Source organism: Calonectris borealis, chromosome 1, assembly GCF_964195595.1.
Source record: "Calonectris borealis chromosome 1, bCalBor7.hap1.2, whole genome shotgun sequence".
NCBI lineage: Eukaryota > Metazoa > Chordata > Aves > Procellariiformes > Procellariidae > Calonectris > Calonectris borealis.
The window spans coordinates 33816549-33832827 of NC_134312.1; the positions used below are offsets into that span (position 1 = coordinate 33816549).

The 16279-nt window shown below is 34.1% G+C and overlaps 1 protein-coding gene across 1 annotated transcript in view; it reads right to left on the reverse strand.

Moving 5' to 3' along the window:
- Positions 1-16279, reverse strand: part of ADAMTS20 (ADAM metallopeptidase with thrombospondin type 1 motif 20) — a 106720-nt gene that overhangs the window by 27086 nt on the left and 63355 nt on the right. Inside the window, exons 21-28 of the mRNA XM_075148138.1 lie at positions 15765-15929; positions 14891-15055; positions 13069-13191; positions 11644-11751; positions 10299-10463; positions 9788-10078; positions 9312-9473; positions 7664-7840 (exon numbers count right to left, since the gene is read on the reverse strand). Of these exons, the coding sequence (XP_075004239.1) occupies positions 7664-7840; positions 9312-9473; positions 9788-10078; positions 10299-10463; positions 11644-11751; positions 13069-13191; positions 14891-15055; positions 15765-15929 (1356 nt within the window). The remainder of the gene's footprint in view (positions 1-7663; positions 7841-9311; positions 9474-9787; positions 10079-10298; positions 10464-11643; positions 11752-13068; positions 13192-14890; positions 15056-15764; positions 15930-16279) is intronic.

A 16279-nucleotide genomic window follows, 5' to 3' on the forward strand; every position in this document is an offset into this window, starting at 1 on the left:
GACTAAGTCGGAGCAGGACTGGGCCATAAAATTACAGCTCCAGCAAAACGTTCAACAGCTAGTACCTTGAAGCTTTATCATCAAAGAGCCAACTACCTATTCCAGTCCAATTGTACAATAACAGATGTAACAATGTTTATATACTTTTTTTCTGTTCAAGTATAAGAACTTCCTCTATGAAAACAATGTCACTAAAATATCATATGAAGTTCATTGCAACACAAAGATTACTCAGTGGTAAAAAAACTCACTTTCAGCAAAAGTGGTTAGTTCCCATCCCCCCCCCCCCCTTTTTTTTAAATTTCTTTAAGGACTTTAAACATTAGCATTCCTTAATAAAGGACACATTAAATATAAACACAAAGCCACAAAACATGCATAAAAAAGAAGGGTTAAAATGCAACTGTATTTCACAGACACAAGTCACAGTCATTAAATTAAATTATCACACATACATTATAACTTATTTATTATTTCAAGCTATACAGGCAACATAGCACCAAAATGGAGAAATTTCCTCTAAACTTGATGAACAGTACACAAATATTTGTTTTTGAATTTTGAAAACAAGTATTTTCTTTCATTTTTATCAGAATTACCCTAAATGAAATCCACTATCCCAAGTCTGTTTTATGACATTATTTGGGTAGTGACACATGTTATCAGTTATCTCCGAAAAGGCACCCCCCATTTCCAAAGTTTTAAAAAATGAATAGCATATGCTAACATTAAGATTTCAGCCAGTGGGATATTAAATAAATGTGCTGTATTGGTAATGAGGTATTCTGAAGTTCGACATTAGGCAGCAGCAGCAGTAGAGGTAAAAGACTGAAGTTGGTTTTGAAAACCAAGTTCACTGATTCTGAATTCCCTTTTAATATAAAAGATTATCTTTAAAGATATAAATACTTTTTATACATTAGAAAAAGTGAATGAAGGCACTTATCATACATAGCAAGATTTTTTGCATTAAAATGAAAACAAATAAATATTTTACGTATGCAAGTTTGGGCTACTTCTGCTCCTGCAGAAGTCAATGGGATGCCTGGCAGTAACAACACTGGAAGGGGATGTCAATTCTTAAAAAATAAATTTATATTCATTAAAAGTAATAATAGATTTCTTCCACAAGTGCAAAGACAGAATTACACTGAAATGATTCTGGAGCAACTAAAAAGAAAACTGCAGAACTAGAAAAACAGCCACTTTAAAGAATATTACATTATGTGTCTGAAGGGCAGTAATAGCAGTAAGATATTTCTGACACTTAAATGTAACTTAGAAGATGAGCTGATCCATTCTTTTTATGCCTATTTTCTCTGAAATCACAAGTAATACTTATGCAATTACATAAAAATCCTAAGAGTGAGGAAAAGAAAAAAAAAGGAAATCTTTATTTTATCAACATTTCAGACAAACAAAATATAATTATCTTCTGTAAGGGTCAAATCTTGCCTATATTGCTGACCACAAAGACACCTCAGCACAATCAGATTTAGACTGTTCCCAAAGAATTCAGAAAAACTAACATTCTTAAATTGTAGTTTTGTGGGACTTATTTAATATAACAGTTAGTGGAACACTTGTCTGTGATACTCAATTTCTTGACTAACAATAAAATACAATTGACATGACTAGTTTGTTGTCAGTGTTTTGTTCTGTTAATGGTGTTAGAACAGCGAAAAAGCACTCTGCACAAGTACTATTCTTGGGAAAGTTGTGTCTGTTCACTTAATCTAAGGTCCCTTTAATTACAGAAAATACCTTTAAAAACTTTAAAGTAATTAAGAAAAGAATTCTACAGTTATTATCTGACTTCACAACTGGTACATGATAAAATTTTAGGAAAAACCCTTCATAAGTCTTAACTTTGAAAAGAAATGGATGTATGATATCTCACTGCACAATATAAATGTGAAGTAAGAGAGCATGAAGCCCAACATGCTGAGAAAAAAAATGTAAGAAAACAAAGTGCTAATGACTGCACTATAATTAACTCACACTAGAGTGTATAAATCCTCTTCCATTAGTATTCAAATAAAGTTCCAAATGTAGATGTTTTCAAGAAAATCTAACAGAAAATAAAGACCTCAAGATGGACCTTAACTTTGCCATGCTCTGAACCGCAACTGGTAGAGCTTAGCAACAAAGTTGTACAATGACTATATGTGGAACTGTTCAGATGAGGAACCTAGAACACCTCAAAAAGACTGATCGTTTGAGGTAAAACTGAGGTTGGTACAGAGCAAAGGCATAACTGTTTGTTTTTGAGGCAGTACGTGTTACCTTCAAGTTACAGCAGCTTCCTATGCTGCATCTGCTCAGATAAAACATGCACACAGTAAGCTATCTGGTTTCAAATATGCCGTGAAGATTTACTGATAATAGACTACCACAACGACCTTTAGGTAACACTCAGTTACAACCTGGATTCAGTAATCCAGCTATGTATTCTTTCTAGAGGAACGAGAAAGGGTGAGAAGCAAACATATATTTCAAGTTGTGACATACCTGGTTAAAATATCTCTGATAAAATGCAGGTTGCTATCCACACTCACACAAGAATGAAAGCCCTAATGAAATACAAAGCTTCCAAAGCAACATCAACTGCTATCACCAACTGCCTAAGCAGAAAAGCTTGCTGTTTGGCTACCTGGCTCTCCAAGGGTTTTGGTAAGCACTGAAAAACTATGGGGGACCAAAAATAAAATCAAATTCCTAAATATATCAAAATTCTTGTCATCCAAAAAATGAGAATAAACTTGCCTCACTATGTGAAGCTGGAAGGTATTGTCTTCCCAGATATGAATAGCCTATTTTACTCCTTCAGTGTAATTCCTCCTCACACTCCATAAAACCTTTAAGAAAATATATAAAATGAAAGGTACACAGCCAGCAAAAGCGTATATGTATCAGGAATTTTGGGAAACTTACACTTGTTTTCTACTGTGCAGCAACAACTAGGAGGCATAGAAAAAGAGACTAGAAAAGAAGATATGACCATTTAATCAAGAGATAAATATCAAAATCTTAAAAGAAACTGAGATGAAAAAGGAAAGCTTCAGTTAGTAGTCAAATACATCCTTGAAGTGAAGGCACCATAAAAAACGTCTATTAAGAAAAGCATACTAGATGAGTAAAAGAGTTATCGCTTGTTGAACAGCAGAAGGAAGAGTAAAACAAAACGTGTGTTCACATTACACGTTTTGCCCAGGTACCAGGCCAGGGCTTTGGCACTGGAAATCTCCTAACTTGCCACTGTGTGTCAAATTATTTCCCAGCCAAGTACCGCTAAAAATAATATTTTATTCTCTAGTATAGCTACTTTACATTGGTGCTATACATGAAAGCTTTGCAAGATTGTATATATATCTGCATTATGTATCTGAAGATTTGTTGTATCTAAACATAACCATTGATCCAACTAACAGTTGATTTGATTATATTCCAAGATAACTTTTTGTCAGGTAACAGGCGATTGTTTGCCTAAGAATACGAAAGCACGTGGGTATGGCAAACACTGTTCAAAGGAAAAAAGTTTAGTATTGAAAGTAACAAAGCAGCATTCCTGAACTCAATTAAGATAGATTATTCTACAATTCTTCTAGCACAAAAGTGTTAAATCTAGTCATTACGGTTCAGTTTTAAAACCTTACGGTATCTTTGCAAATTTGTAATACTCTCTGTTTTCATGCTTTAAGTAAAAAACAACTTCTTGTCATTAGGGTCAGAAAACCTGAACCACTCTGACGAAAATTAATACAATAAACCAGAAATCTTACTGCATGGACTAAACACAAAAAACCAATAATACACTGTGGAAAGAAGGGATACAATAAAAATCTACACTAGAACAAAGTACTTTTAGCCAGCTGTCAGAATGCTATGGAATTTTTCTTGACATTATATAATGTGACATATGGTTTCCATACTTTTTAGCTTGTAATTTATTCATTCTTTCACGAAGTTTTGGATCATTGCCTCAATCCCTTCACCAATGAAACTAGAGTAGTCTAAAAGAAAAATATCCAAGATATATGGGTCAAATTTACTGGTGGTGCAACTCCATGAAAATAAGCAGCTCAATACCTCAAGTATTATTTAACTTATAAATACATTATAAATACGTATATATCAAAATATATACATCTGTATTGTAATTTTTTTATATCAAAAAGAGGTAGTGTACTTAGATACGTGCCAAATAGGCAATGAAATCTTGAAATCAAATGTTTCAAATTTTGAAACACTTCAATTTAGGAATGTTTGTATAATATTTATCAACTTCATTTACATTAAGAATTGACACCAATATTCTTTTAAAACAAGGCAGAGTCCCTCAAGATGCACGGACTGGGTCTAAACCCACTCCATTTCCTTTGGGTTTTGATACAAAGGTGGGGGGGAGGCGGGAAGAGCATGATTCAGTTCTTACTAAACAAAATTCCCTTAGAAACTTGCACAAAACTAAGAGGGCAGAAGACATAAGCTACATTCTAAAAAGATTAGAGTCTCTCAATGACCTCCAGATCAAACAATCTCAAGTTACAGGCAAAAGGATGTGTTTCCTAGCCACCCTGTCTGTAAAACTTCAGAGTGTCTTTCTGGCTTGGATATCACGATACGAAAATTCCGAACTGTATTAAAATATCAAAGATTCAAAGAATCAAAGTTTCTGAATATGCATAATATTTCTGAGAAAGTGTCCTGGAGTGGTACGAGACTTTAGAATTTGAGATTTACTTGCCTCACATCCCTTTGGACAACTGCAGAAACTGGCAACAGAGGAGTACATAGCCTTTAAGCTTTCTAACGGTCAACTCTGGTAGCCATAGACAGAAACTATAAGGTGTAACAGCCCATAGCTGCTAAACTGCAGAAAGCGTCAACCAGAATTCTGGCTTCAAATCATAAACTGAGCCTTCCTTGCAACTGCCTTATTGTGCATTTACAAGGTATGTTTTATTTTAATTACATTGTGTAAAATGAAACAAAAACTGAAAGAAGTGTACTTAGAAGGCATATTGCTAAAAGTCTTCTATCCTCAAATATATAGTGATAGCAGGTGGAAGAAGTTAGAAGGCCCCAATATGGAAGAGAGCATAAAAGACACTGACAACTGATAAACTAGAACCACCCTTCTACATGGTGGATCAGGTTCTTGACTCAGGATTCTGAATTAGTCTTAGCTAATTTGGCTTTTTCTGAATATATTTCTGCTGGAATCTAAAATCCAAGAGGAAACTATCTGGCTATGTAAAAGTTGCAATAATCCGTGAGCGAAGCTTTTAGTTCAGATATGGCTTAGACAAAGCTACATCAGAATGAGGAAAAGGTTTTTTAAGCAATTTTGATACCCATTTCTGAACTGGCTGGGCCAGAGACAGGGCCAATGTTCAAGGAGGTCAAGGAGTTGTTCCAGGTAAAGCAATTGCTCGGAAATCCCCTTCCTTCTACTCACCCTCTCCATGTATTACATTTGTGTGCCATGCATGCCAGAAGTAAAAGACAGCAGAATCTATTATGGCAAATTACACTGCCTCTGGGAAGTCTTGCATTTCAGTTTCTACTTAAGTTTTGACATAGGAATCTCACTAGTAGATATAAAAGTGTAATGCACTGCTGTCCAGACACATAAGTATCACTTAATATTTTTATCAAAAATATAAATAGTGTTTTATTTGGTTCTTGCTGTCTTAATAGGGAAGGGAATAAGTGTAGATTGACATGCTTGTTAACACCAGCCTCCAGAGAGTGTCCAGTCATTAACAATCCCCTATATTAGAGCATATTGTATGCCAGAAAGGCATAAGATAATTTGGCAAGAGATCGTGGCTCTGCCTATTGCATCACTCCACCCATAGGAGAAGGCTAAACAAGCCATTTGTGCTAGGCTACAACAGTCACTTACAAAAGTGACTAAAGCTTTTACTGCTCTTTCATAAGTCGTCCTCAATGAATAAATTTTGCTCTGTTTAAACAGCAACACGAATTAACTGAAGTTTGTGTGTTGGCAGCATTCAAACTAGATAAATTACTAAAAAGTGACAGCATGTTTAATATGTGAGCCTGCTTTTATTTCCTGAATCTGCTACGTTTGTTTTGCACAACACCATGCGACAGTGTGATGAAATTAAAACTATTCTTGAATAACCATAGAGCTTGCAATCATATATAAAACAGAGGCCACAAACTCTCTCTGATAACTAGATTCCATTCTAAGCTTAGTTTTTGAAGGATTAAAATGGCTTTTTATGTCAACTGAGATATAAACCAACATGAAAATCTTGGCAAAACTAAGCCATATGTAACATTTACAATACATTACAATAGCTTACAGGTAACCTGTTAATGCAGGACAAACTGCATCACTCAGTGAATGAACAGGCTGTGAATAACTTTCTATCTAAAAGGAAAACAAACATTGAGTTCAAAGGCAAAGTTGTGCTGAATGCCCTGTTTGTCTTCTCAGCACCCGAAGTACATACATTAATTAAGCATTAGCAAGTCACCACTAATTATTTTGCTAATGGCTAAATAAGATACTCTGGTGTCTGTTAAACACAAACCCAAAACTCTGTTTTGCACAGTGGAAGAAAAAGAAAACTGTCATAAATTATTAATTCAAACTTTCTTTTTAAAGTTTATTTGCAATAAATTAGAATAGATTATATAAACACTAATAAATTATTTAAAGTTGTAATTGGACAGTATTTTTAAAAATGTTTCTATGTTAATTCAAAGAACCAAATACATAATTTTATTAATTAAAAAAAAAAAAAAGAACTGTTGTCGTAGCCCATCTCCCAGGGATGTTAATGACAGGTTTTTAACTGATTTCGATGGAACCAGAACTGGATCCAACCTCCTTTGATTGCCATTATTCTCCTTAGAATTGAGCACAATAATAAATATTAGTGTCAAATTCACAGCTTGGGAAATATAATGTGCTCTATATTGTAGAGCTTGCTATGATTACTTCAGTATGTTAATAATCTGCTAGTGGCAATTTTAAAGATTAATGGTGATTATTGTAGGCATTTTTACACATTAATAGACAGTGACATGTAGACAATAACATATTATAGTTACATACATAATTATACATAGACAGCTTTAATTAGTCACTGTTTTATAACCACAAATATAAACTTTTATACACAAATGTACATGTAATGCAGAGCAAAATGTTTGATGACAGAGTGTAATATACATGTGTGAGTTATTTTATACTTAAATATACTATTAGAAAAAAAGTTATGCACTAAAAAGCTTTTTTTTTACAAATATAAATATGTAGATAATACTACAGTATAAATTACAGCATATACTTTTAAATTTAAACACAGATCAAATCATAATCCTTCAAAATAGAACAACTTATTAGATATTGCTATCAGCTATGATGATTTCTGGTAATTTTCAAAATATTCCCTATGATATTTTACAGAGCATGATACTGTTCCCACTGAAGTAAATGGCTGTTTCCCATTTAATTCAATGACTGCAGGAACAATTGCTTAAAAAAACTATATAGACTATATTCCACATGCATTATTATTTCACTGTTATCAAATAAAATAATATAATTTTTAAAAGGCAAGGGGAAATAGAGTGACAGAAAGAACAAGAAAGCGAAAAATATTAGTGAATGCTATCGTACCGATTTCCATGGTCCCCGATGCCATGAAACATCACCAGGGCAAGAATGCACATTACATTGTGCCATATTAGGTGGCTTGTCTAGAATTTCACAGTTTTGATCACCCAACATTTGGCCAGTAGGAAGCTGACAAATCACCAGTCTTGTCTTTATTCCATCTCCACAAGTTTGAGTACACTGAAATACAGAATTTTATAAGCAATATTTTTGTTAAGAGAGTCATCACATACCATTAAACCAAAAAGATATAACAATAATCAGTACATGTTATTATTTACTATGTCTATTTTCATACTCCCTGGACACTCAATTCAAGAATAAGGACTTACAGTCTAATCTCATATAATAAAAAACCAATTCTCTCACCACAACATCTACCAAACTACATTTTTACAGTTTATCAAGTGATTTTCTACAAAAAGTCTCAGTTACAGAGAATCTACTCTATTAAGGAGAAGTAACCATTTGTGAGAATAAATGTGCATATATATCTCTCTTTGATAGGAGGAAAAGATGGAAATTAGTCCTAAAACTAGTTTTCCCTGCCAGAAAAGAGAAAACTCAGACACTAGGCACACTTTCTCATAGTCTAACTTATACGGACTAAGTGTAAAATACTCATAGGATGTGTTTTCTGGGTTTCAGTTTTCCTGTAATTCTGCAATACCAGACAAAAATACTAATTCTCCTTTCTAATGAGCTATTAAAAACGATCTGATTAAAAGTGAGCATGTTCCAATAGTTTATAGCTTTTTACCATATTTCAGAGGATTCTAAATTAGACAAAAACTGCAGCATCTGCATTAACTGGATCCCAAGCCTGCAGCTACGGACAGAAAAAACATGACACTCAGACTAGCCTTGAGAACTAAACGGCTAGATCTGGCCAAAATGAGAAAAAAACCCAAGAAAAATAAAAAATTCACTCATTTTTTCTTCTTTCCCAACTCTAGATATTGATGTATCAAGAATAAGAAAAGAGGGCAGGAATCACAAGAGGTTAGATTAGAATGAATGCCAAACTAACCAGCTTTAACTCTTTCCGTAACGTTTGAGCAAGAATACGTGGTCAAGATATATTACATGGCATGGAGAAACCATTCTTTGTCCAATACTGTATAATGTTTCATCAAAACATTCTAATCCAAGCACGTTTTAGATGCATGATCCTATCTTCATACTTCTAATTTGTAACTACAAACACAGTAGATACTACTACTTGCAGTTATTCTAGTCAGTACCTATGAAATTTCATGTAATAAAGTTTCTTTATAGCTTCTTGTGCTCATTTTTTCTTACACTAGCTATTACACTGAGGTTTTTCTGCATACAATTCATCTTTTTGTAAGAGAAAATAATTTTGTATGTCTCAAGATTCAAGACGCTACTGCAACACTCAGTTTTATGTTGTACATCCTTAGCCTCACACGATACTTCTTTCTTTTGGATGTATATTTACACTACTCATATTTACACTACAGTTCTGGATTTGATCAAAGAACAAAGTTTAGATAAACAAGTTGAAACTCATTCTTTCTAAATAAGTAAAAAAATGGTGTTCAGTTCCATTCACAGTCAAATAATTATGTTACTATTTCTAAGCTTATGTGGTAAATAATGTTTCCCTTTGAAAGTGAAATGACCTTACTTCTCCCCAGTTCCCATAGTTCCATCGTGGGCAGGGTCCAGAATCACAGTGTCTTGACTCTGGAGGTTTTGTTGCCTCATCACAATAACTAGCACTTCTTCCTTCCTCATCTTGGCATACTACAACTCGACGGTGAAATCCACCTGCACAAGTACTAGAGCACTACCAAAACATGTAAACATATGTATCATTATTGCATAATCAGAAAAAAGTAAAATATGTTGGTTAAAACTTAAAATTATTATTTTTTAAATGTTAACTTTCAAAACTGAAATTTTCAAATAAAAATTACTACTATGTGGAAGTATTTTAAAGTTGAAATCACAGAAAAACTGTTTTCCATATTCTTCATAATAATAATATTTTTTAAATAAATGTGCTTCTCTTTTGACCAAATCTGTACTGCAGTAACATTTCCAGAAATGTTAACACATATGTGAGAAAACAAATTAATATATTAAAAAAAAATTTCTTACTGCTCCCCAGGGTCCAGTTCTCCATTGATATCCTCCCACAGAGGGATGATTCCACTGGTTTATATTGTCTTGTGGATGGTGTATTGGAAGGTAACCTATTTCTGGAAAATGGCTGGGATGATCATGTATTTTCGGAATATGATGATAAACTGGTGGACATGGTGGCATGTTACATTCTTGTTCTTTGGAAGGTCGGCCTTCAGGATCACAGTAATTCTCGTTGATTTGTTGATGATAGTTGACACAGATAACTTGCCTTGTTACTATTCCACTATCACATGTAACTGTGCACTGACCAAAAATTAACCCAACATTTGTGACAGAACATTGATAATTAGTAACCAAATACATTTATATTTACTTTTGACAATAAGAAACATAGACTTTGTTTTTTCAAGGGATGCAATTCCACTCTCACTTGCACAGAATATGAAGTCCCAATTTCTAACCAGAGACTTTGGCCAATAATCTAGATAGAGACATTAAAAAAAAAATTACAATTAATACTTACAGGCGACCAATTTCCAACTTGCCACTCTCCACATGGGCTAAAGCAGCTTGAAATTTCAGCTGGTCGTGGTAAATGAGCACAGAAAGATTCATCTGCTATTCCTCCATGAGCATCTCTACAACTCACATAGCGAGCACGATCACCCTTCCCACAGGATGCAGAGCACTGTCAGAGAACAATCCAAGCTCATTGCACTTTAGGAGACCAAAACAAGATCATGCAAGCATCTAAAATACTAACATAGCTTAGTATCAGCTTGACTTTAGAATTAAACACTGAGAACCAGATTTCCATCTCACACTGATAGAGCCATGCATTCAGGAAGAAATACTGCTGGATGGTTTAGGCCTTAAGAATTGCATTGGCTTGGAACTGAATTGCATGGCCTTAATTCTTGTGAAGCAATTCAGCTAATCTGAACAGGTAACATTTCAACTATAACACGGAATCATTATACAGTTGCAAAGGTAATTTTTTTATTTATTAACAATAGAAACATTAGAGAGTAACTTCCAGAACATTTTAGTTATTACACAGTGATGCAATATTTACATCAACTGATATAATAAAAACTGATATTCATAATCCATTTGCCATTCTAGTTTATATTAGCATACTCCATTGAACCCCTTCTGATGCCTTTATAGCTGGGAATTTCAAGGTGGATTTAGTGAAGAGTTTCTCAGTAGCCTCAGTCTATGCACTCTTTATTGTTATTTAGTTAAAATAGTTGTGCAAAGATATAATTGCGTTATATGCTTTGTTAAAAAACTCAAGGGATTAACAGACACACCCACATTTTTATAGATAATTTTAAATTTTCACATTGCTATCAAGTAAAACTAATTTTCAGCACTATCAAAATCAAAAACTCTTCCATTAAACAAAGTTGGTGTAGAAACCATTTTTCATAATGCTTATTTTACAAATTATTTAAAATTAGACCTTTAAACACCCAAACTGTTTGATATTGCTATTCACATAATGAAAGATGTTCTCCATACTCAGAAACTGATCAATTATTTAAAAAACAAAAACAAAACCCAAAAACTTTCTTGCACACTCCTAATCATGTAAGAGCTATTTTGCTCAGAACCCCAGCTCCTAGAATCCTGTTTTTTTTCCCCCCTTATTTTCCCTGGCTAGATTTGAAGCACACAGAATTTTCTGGGAGCGTCTATCTCCTGCTTAAGAAACAGGTTCTTAAAAATAAAGTTAGAATTCCTTTAAAATTTATCCCAAGCAGATTTCAGTCTGAAAAATATATTAATGAGAGCTTTATGGAAAAACGGGTGAAGGAATGGAGGACTGCTCTGAAAGATGTGACCATTATTACATTACATACTGGGGTCCATGATCCGTATCTCCATTGGGTCACCTTCCCCACATGAACTAGAGGAAGCGACGTAGTCCACAGTTTTGTATTTTCTGGACAAGAGGGCAATTCACATTCCTGTGGGCATGAGCAAAAAAAAAAAGCTTTCAAAATATACATTTAGGAAGAGCCAAATGTAAAGTAAATGGCTCCCACAGAGATAGATCCTACCATTACAATAAGCCAGCATTAATTAACAAGTAAATACTATCTTCTAACTTTTCCCTAGCGTTATTCAAAGGCTTTTCATTGAATAAATTGTTTTGTTTTGTTTCAAATCGAGAGGCAAAGAATATTTATTTCATGTTAAAACTGGATTAGTAATAACTAATAATATTTACACTTTGAGAAGGAACTGTGTTGGGCAACTTGCTGGAGACAAGGGGTATAGACATTACTGTGTCCTGTTTCATAGCCACGTGCAGTATAGCAGAACTGAGTGAAGATAGTGGCTGTGCTGTCCTGTCCTTTCTACCTTCAGCTACTGAGAACACAAAATCGCCCAGTTTCAGTCAACAGCCGAACAGATACCACAATTCAAAATACAAAGCATACCCAAACCCAGTGTTTTCACATGTAAGTGGAAATAAATTTATACTAATTACTTGGCTTTTATATTTTGAAATCTTATTCAAGAAGCTATCAGAAGGGTGGTAACTTGTGACTGGTTTACTCTGGAACATAGAATCCTTTTTTTTCCCTCTTCTCCTTGAGAGTATGCCCTCAAGGAGGTATGTGGTTACCAGCTTGGTTGGATACAAATGAGATGTATCAATCTGGTGGCCAGATCAACATATTAATACATAGCACCTAAGACACCAATTGCTTTCAGTTAAAGGTAAACATTTCTTCTGAAAAATGATAGATTTAAATTAAGGGAAGTGATAAAGTAAGTAAACTGAGACAAGAAGAAAAGGTGAAGAACCATATTGATACCATATTGAATCATAATTCATGTCTAAACAGTTTTGAATTAGTATTATTCCAACAACTGAAGCTTTCTTCAAGTAACCATGTTGTTCTTTTAAGAACTATATACAAGCAGAATTTCAGAGAATACCAAGCCAGTTAGGTGCTATTAATAAGCATCACGGCAAGCAGTCTCCTTATAATATTCTACATGTTGGAGCTTCCCCCTCACCCCCCAAATAATCAAAGGCATCTGGAATCCTTCAATCATATACCAAATTTTCAAATCTCCAATCTCCACTCTTCTTTTACTTAATTCCCTAGGCCAAATTTGAAGTTCAGGAAAAAAAGCAGATAGTTTAAGTATTTTTTTCTTGTTTTAGAACTCGTTTCTGCAAGTTCCTTCAAGAAGTCAGTAGACAACGCTTGTATTTAAATGCTTTTAACTAAAACGTACAATCAACTGAAAGGTATTTTTTAACTTACTTGGTTATCTCTAGGACGAGTAGCAGCATTACATTCCCCGTCATCGTCCAAAATAATTCTGTAAGTCCCAGTAACACATTTGACTGCACGCATCTGGTATCCGCGTCCACACGTTACAGCACACTGTTAAAGTCAATAATTTCACAGACTTGAAACAGCACTATTTATAATCAAATTTAATTTTAAATTACATTTTATATTTTAAAACGCTTTCTAGAATGAATAGGAATGACTACTGGGAAGGTGTTAACTTTCCTCATGGCAGACGATATGGTGCTTAAACAGTGTCCATAACACACCAATATTTTGGCTATTGCTGAACAGTGCTTGTGCACGATAAAGGCTTTCTCTTTTTCCCCCTTCTACCCGCTGCAGTGAGTAGGCTGCAGGTGGGCGGGAGTTTGGGAGGGAACGCAGCCAGGACAGCCGACCCAAACTGATCAAAGGGACAATCCATGCTATATAATGTCACGCTCAGCAATAAAAACTGGGGTAGAAGAAGTGGGGGGGAAGGGAGTAAGGGGCTTCCAAATGAATCACTAGCTGCAGCTTTTAAATGTCTTTTCCTTCACTATAGAGTTTGACAAAAGCACACTTAAAGCAGGCACCTAAAATGTTAGATGGCTGAAAATATTATGACATAAATCCCATCCTATAAGTGTTGTGGTTCAAGCACAAATACTGGTAAAAACCCAGGTCGTGAATAGCTATTACTAGATGGTACGGTGGAAAAACTGCAATGGAAAACTCTGCTCCACTGTCGTGGATTGGTAAATTGCTTGTACAAGCTATTCCAGCAAGGCCATACACAGTGATTTTTTTATTCAGAAGAATTATATCATGGGACTGCATTAATTTTTTATTTAATTTCTGCATTTAGCTTGTAGGAATGGAAAGCCAGCACTTTGTGATCAAAAGATTACTCAAAAGGAATTCAGCATTATGTTAGACAATAGTGTGGTTATCTCTAACGTGAAAAAATGTTACATGAGAAAAGTTCTATACAAAAGAAATGTTTGAGTTAAAAATATACTTAATTTCCAAAGGTATATTTATTCTGTATTTTATTAACAGGTTATATATTAAAAAAAAAAAAAATCAGCTGCTATTCAGTTAAGAATTCTCACTAATATCCAAGAAACGCTGAATAATCCAACACTTCTGTTGGCTTGAGTAACCTGGTTTTATGAAAGCTCCATGAAATTGAGTACCTTATTATTTTTTAATTAATTCTCATCTATTTGGTGACAAAAGTTTCCTTCGCAAATTAATTCACTTTTTTCCAGAATTTGAAGCCACTCTGGTATACATTAGATGAGCATCATTATACACAGGAACATATTTTTCAACAGCACTTTCACATAAAGAGATAGCAGATCTTTTATCACTGAAGGTCAAAACAAAACATAACAACAAAATACTAAGTCTTTTTGCCTGCTATTATTAGCATATACACTTCTATGATCTTAATTAAAGCTACCACTTAAATATGCCCACACACCTATAAATATTTGGCCTTTTACCTGTCTCATTCATCTGAATGGTTTGCTATCTACATTTTCATTATTCTGGAGATGTAATACATTCACGTGTAAAAGCATCTTTGATATTAAGGCTCAGGCTCAATGACTATTTTAGGCATTTAACTTATATGTGGGTGTTCCTAAATTACAGGTTAGATAGCCAATAGGAGCAAACAAACATGTGAATCAATTCAACTAAAGTAACTGCTTAAGATCCAATTAAAACATTTAAAAGGTATTGTTTTGTGATCACTCATAGGCTGAAGTAGAAAACAAGGCAGGAATCCTTATGTACTCACTGATCCCCAAGGCCCTACTTGCCAAGATGCACATTCATGAAGTTCACACAGTGTTATTGATTCTGGTCTATCATTTGGATTACAGAAATCATCTCTCAGTTGTTCATCATTAAGTTGGCACCACACTTGACGATGCTTCATTCCTTTGCCACATGTCACAGGACACTGTAAAATTATTAAAGTCATCAGTTTGTAAAGACATGAATCTGCACTAATGGCTTCACTTTCTTTCAGCAATCTGTTGGATTTTAAAGATCACATAAATAACAAAAATATTCCATGAATGTAAGTAGTCCAACAAAACTAGTTCTTTTATGAACTCTCCATTTCCTGTAAACATCAACCCAAATGCTAATACAAAGGAATCACTATTAAGTTTCTAAAACTACAAAAATATGAGAACAATGTACAGATCATTTATTTCCATTAGAACAAAAAAATACTTGATTAAAATATGAGTGCACATATCAGCTTTCACAGGAAAAATGTTTAAACTATCCATGATTCTTTCATACCCATATAATCTATAATAAAACAGATATAATTCTGTTCTTCAGTTGGCTGGATGGTTCTCATTGCTTCATAAAAAAGGAAGGTATGCATATGACTGTAGATAGATTTACTTTAAGTAGCTTCACTACTTCATGTTAATGTAACAAAATTTCAGAGAAAAATAAATCCTAGGTGTGTTTTTCAGAAGTTCTCATGTCATTTGTACATCTGGGATGTATATCAGCCAAATCCTAGGACTTCAGAATTTTTATTTTAATGTGCCCTAAAATAGCCAGAACAAAATAACCAAACACTTAAAGCAGCTTATTTTAATATCGATGACCAGGACCAAAGGCGTCTTAAGTTTTACATGGTTCATTACCTCGCTCCACTCACTAACAGACCAGCTTGGACATAAGAATTCATTGCAACTCTGTGTTACAACTCTTGAAAGTTCCTGGCATTCTCTGTCAGGAAGATGACGACCCAAATTGTTCATACAAAAAGCTTCTCTGGTTCTGACACCTCTTTCACAGCTCCTGGAACACTGCAGTGTATAGACAATATTATGAAACAGGAAACACAACATGATAAAACCAGGTCAAAATACATTATCAGTCTTAAAGGTGAAAGACATTAATGATTGTTGGACAAATGTATCCTACATTTAATCCACAGACTGCTAATATGTTCATGTGAGATAAATTTGGCACTTTGTTTAGTACTTCCAAGATAAAACACTTTAATGAATATTAAAGCTGAAATTGCACTTACTCCTTTTCTCCAAAATACTCTCAGAACTAAATTATTAAGACTGTAAGTAAAACATACACCTTTAACCACCAGATTTTCTCTGCTGACTTCCAAAACCAAGCTGCAAACAATTTAGCTACAGTT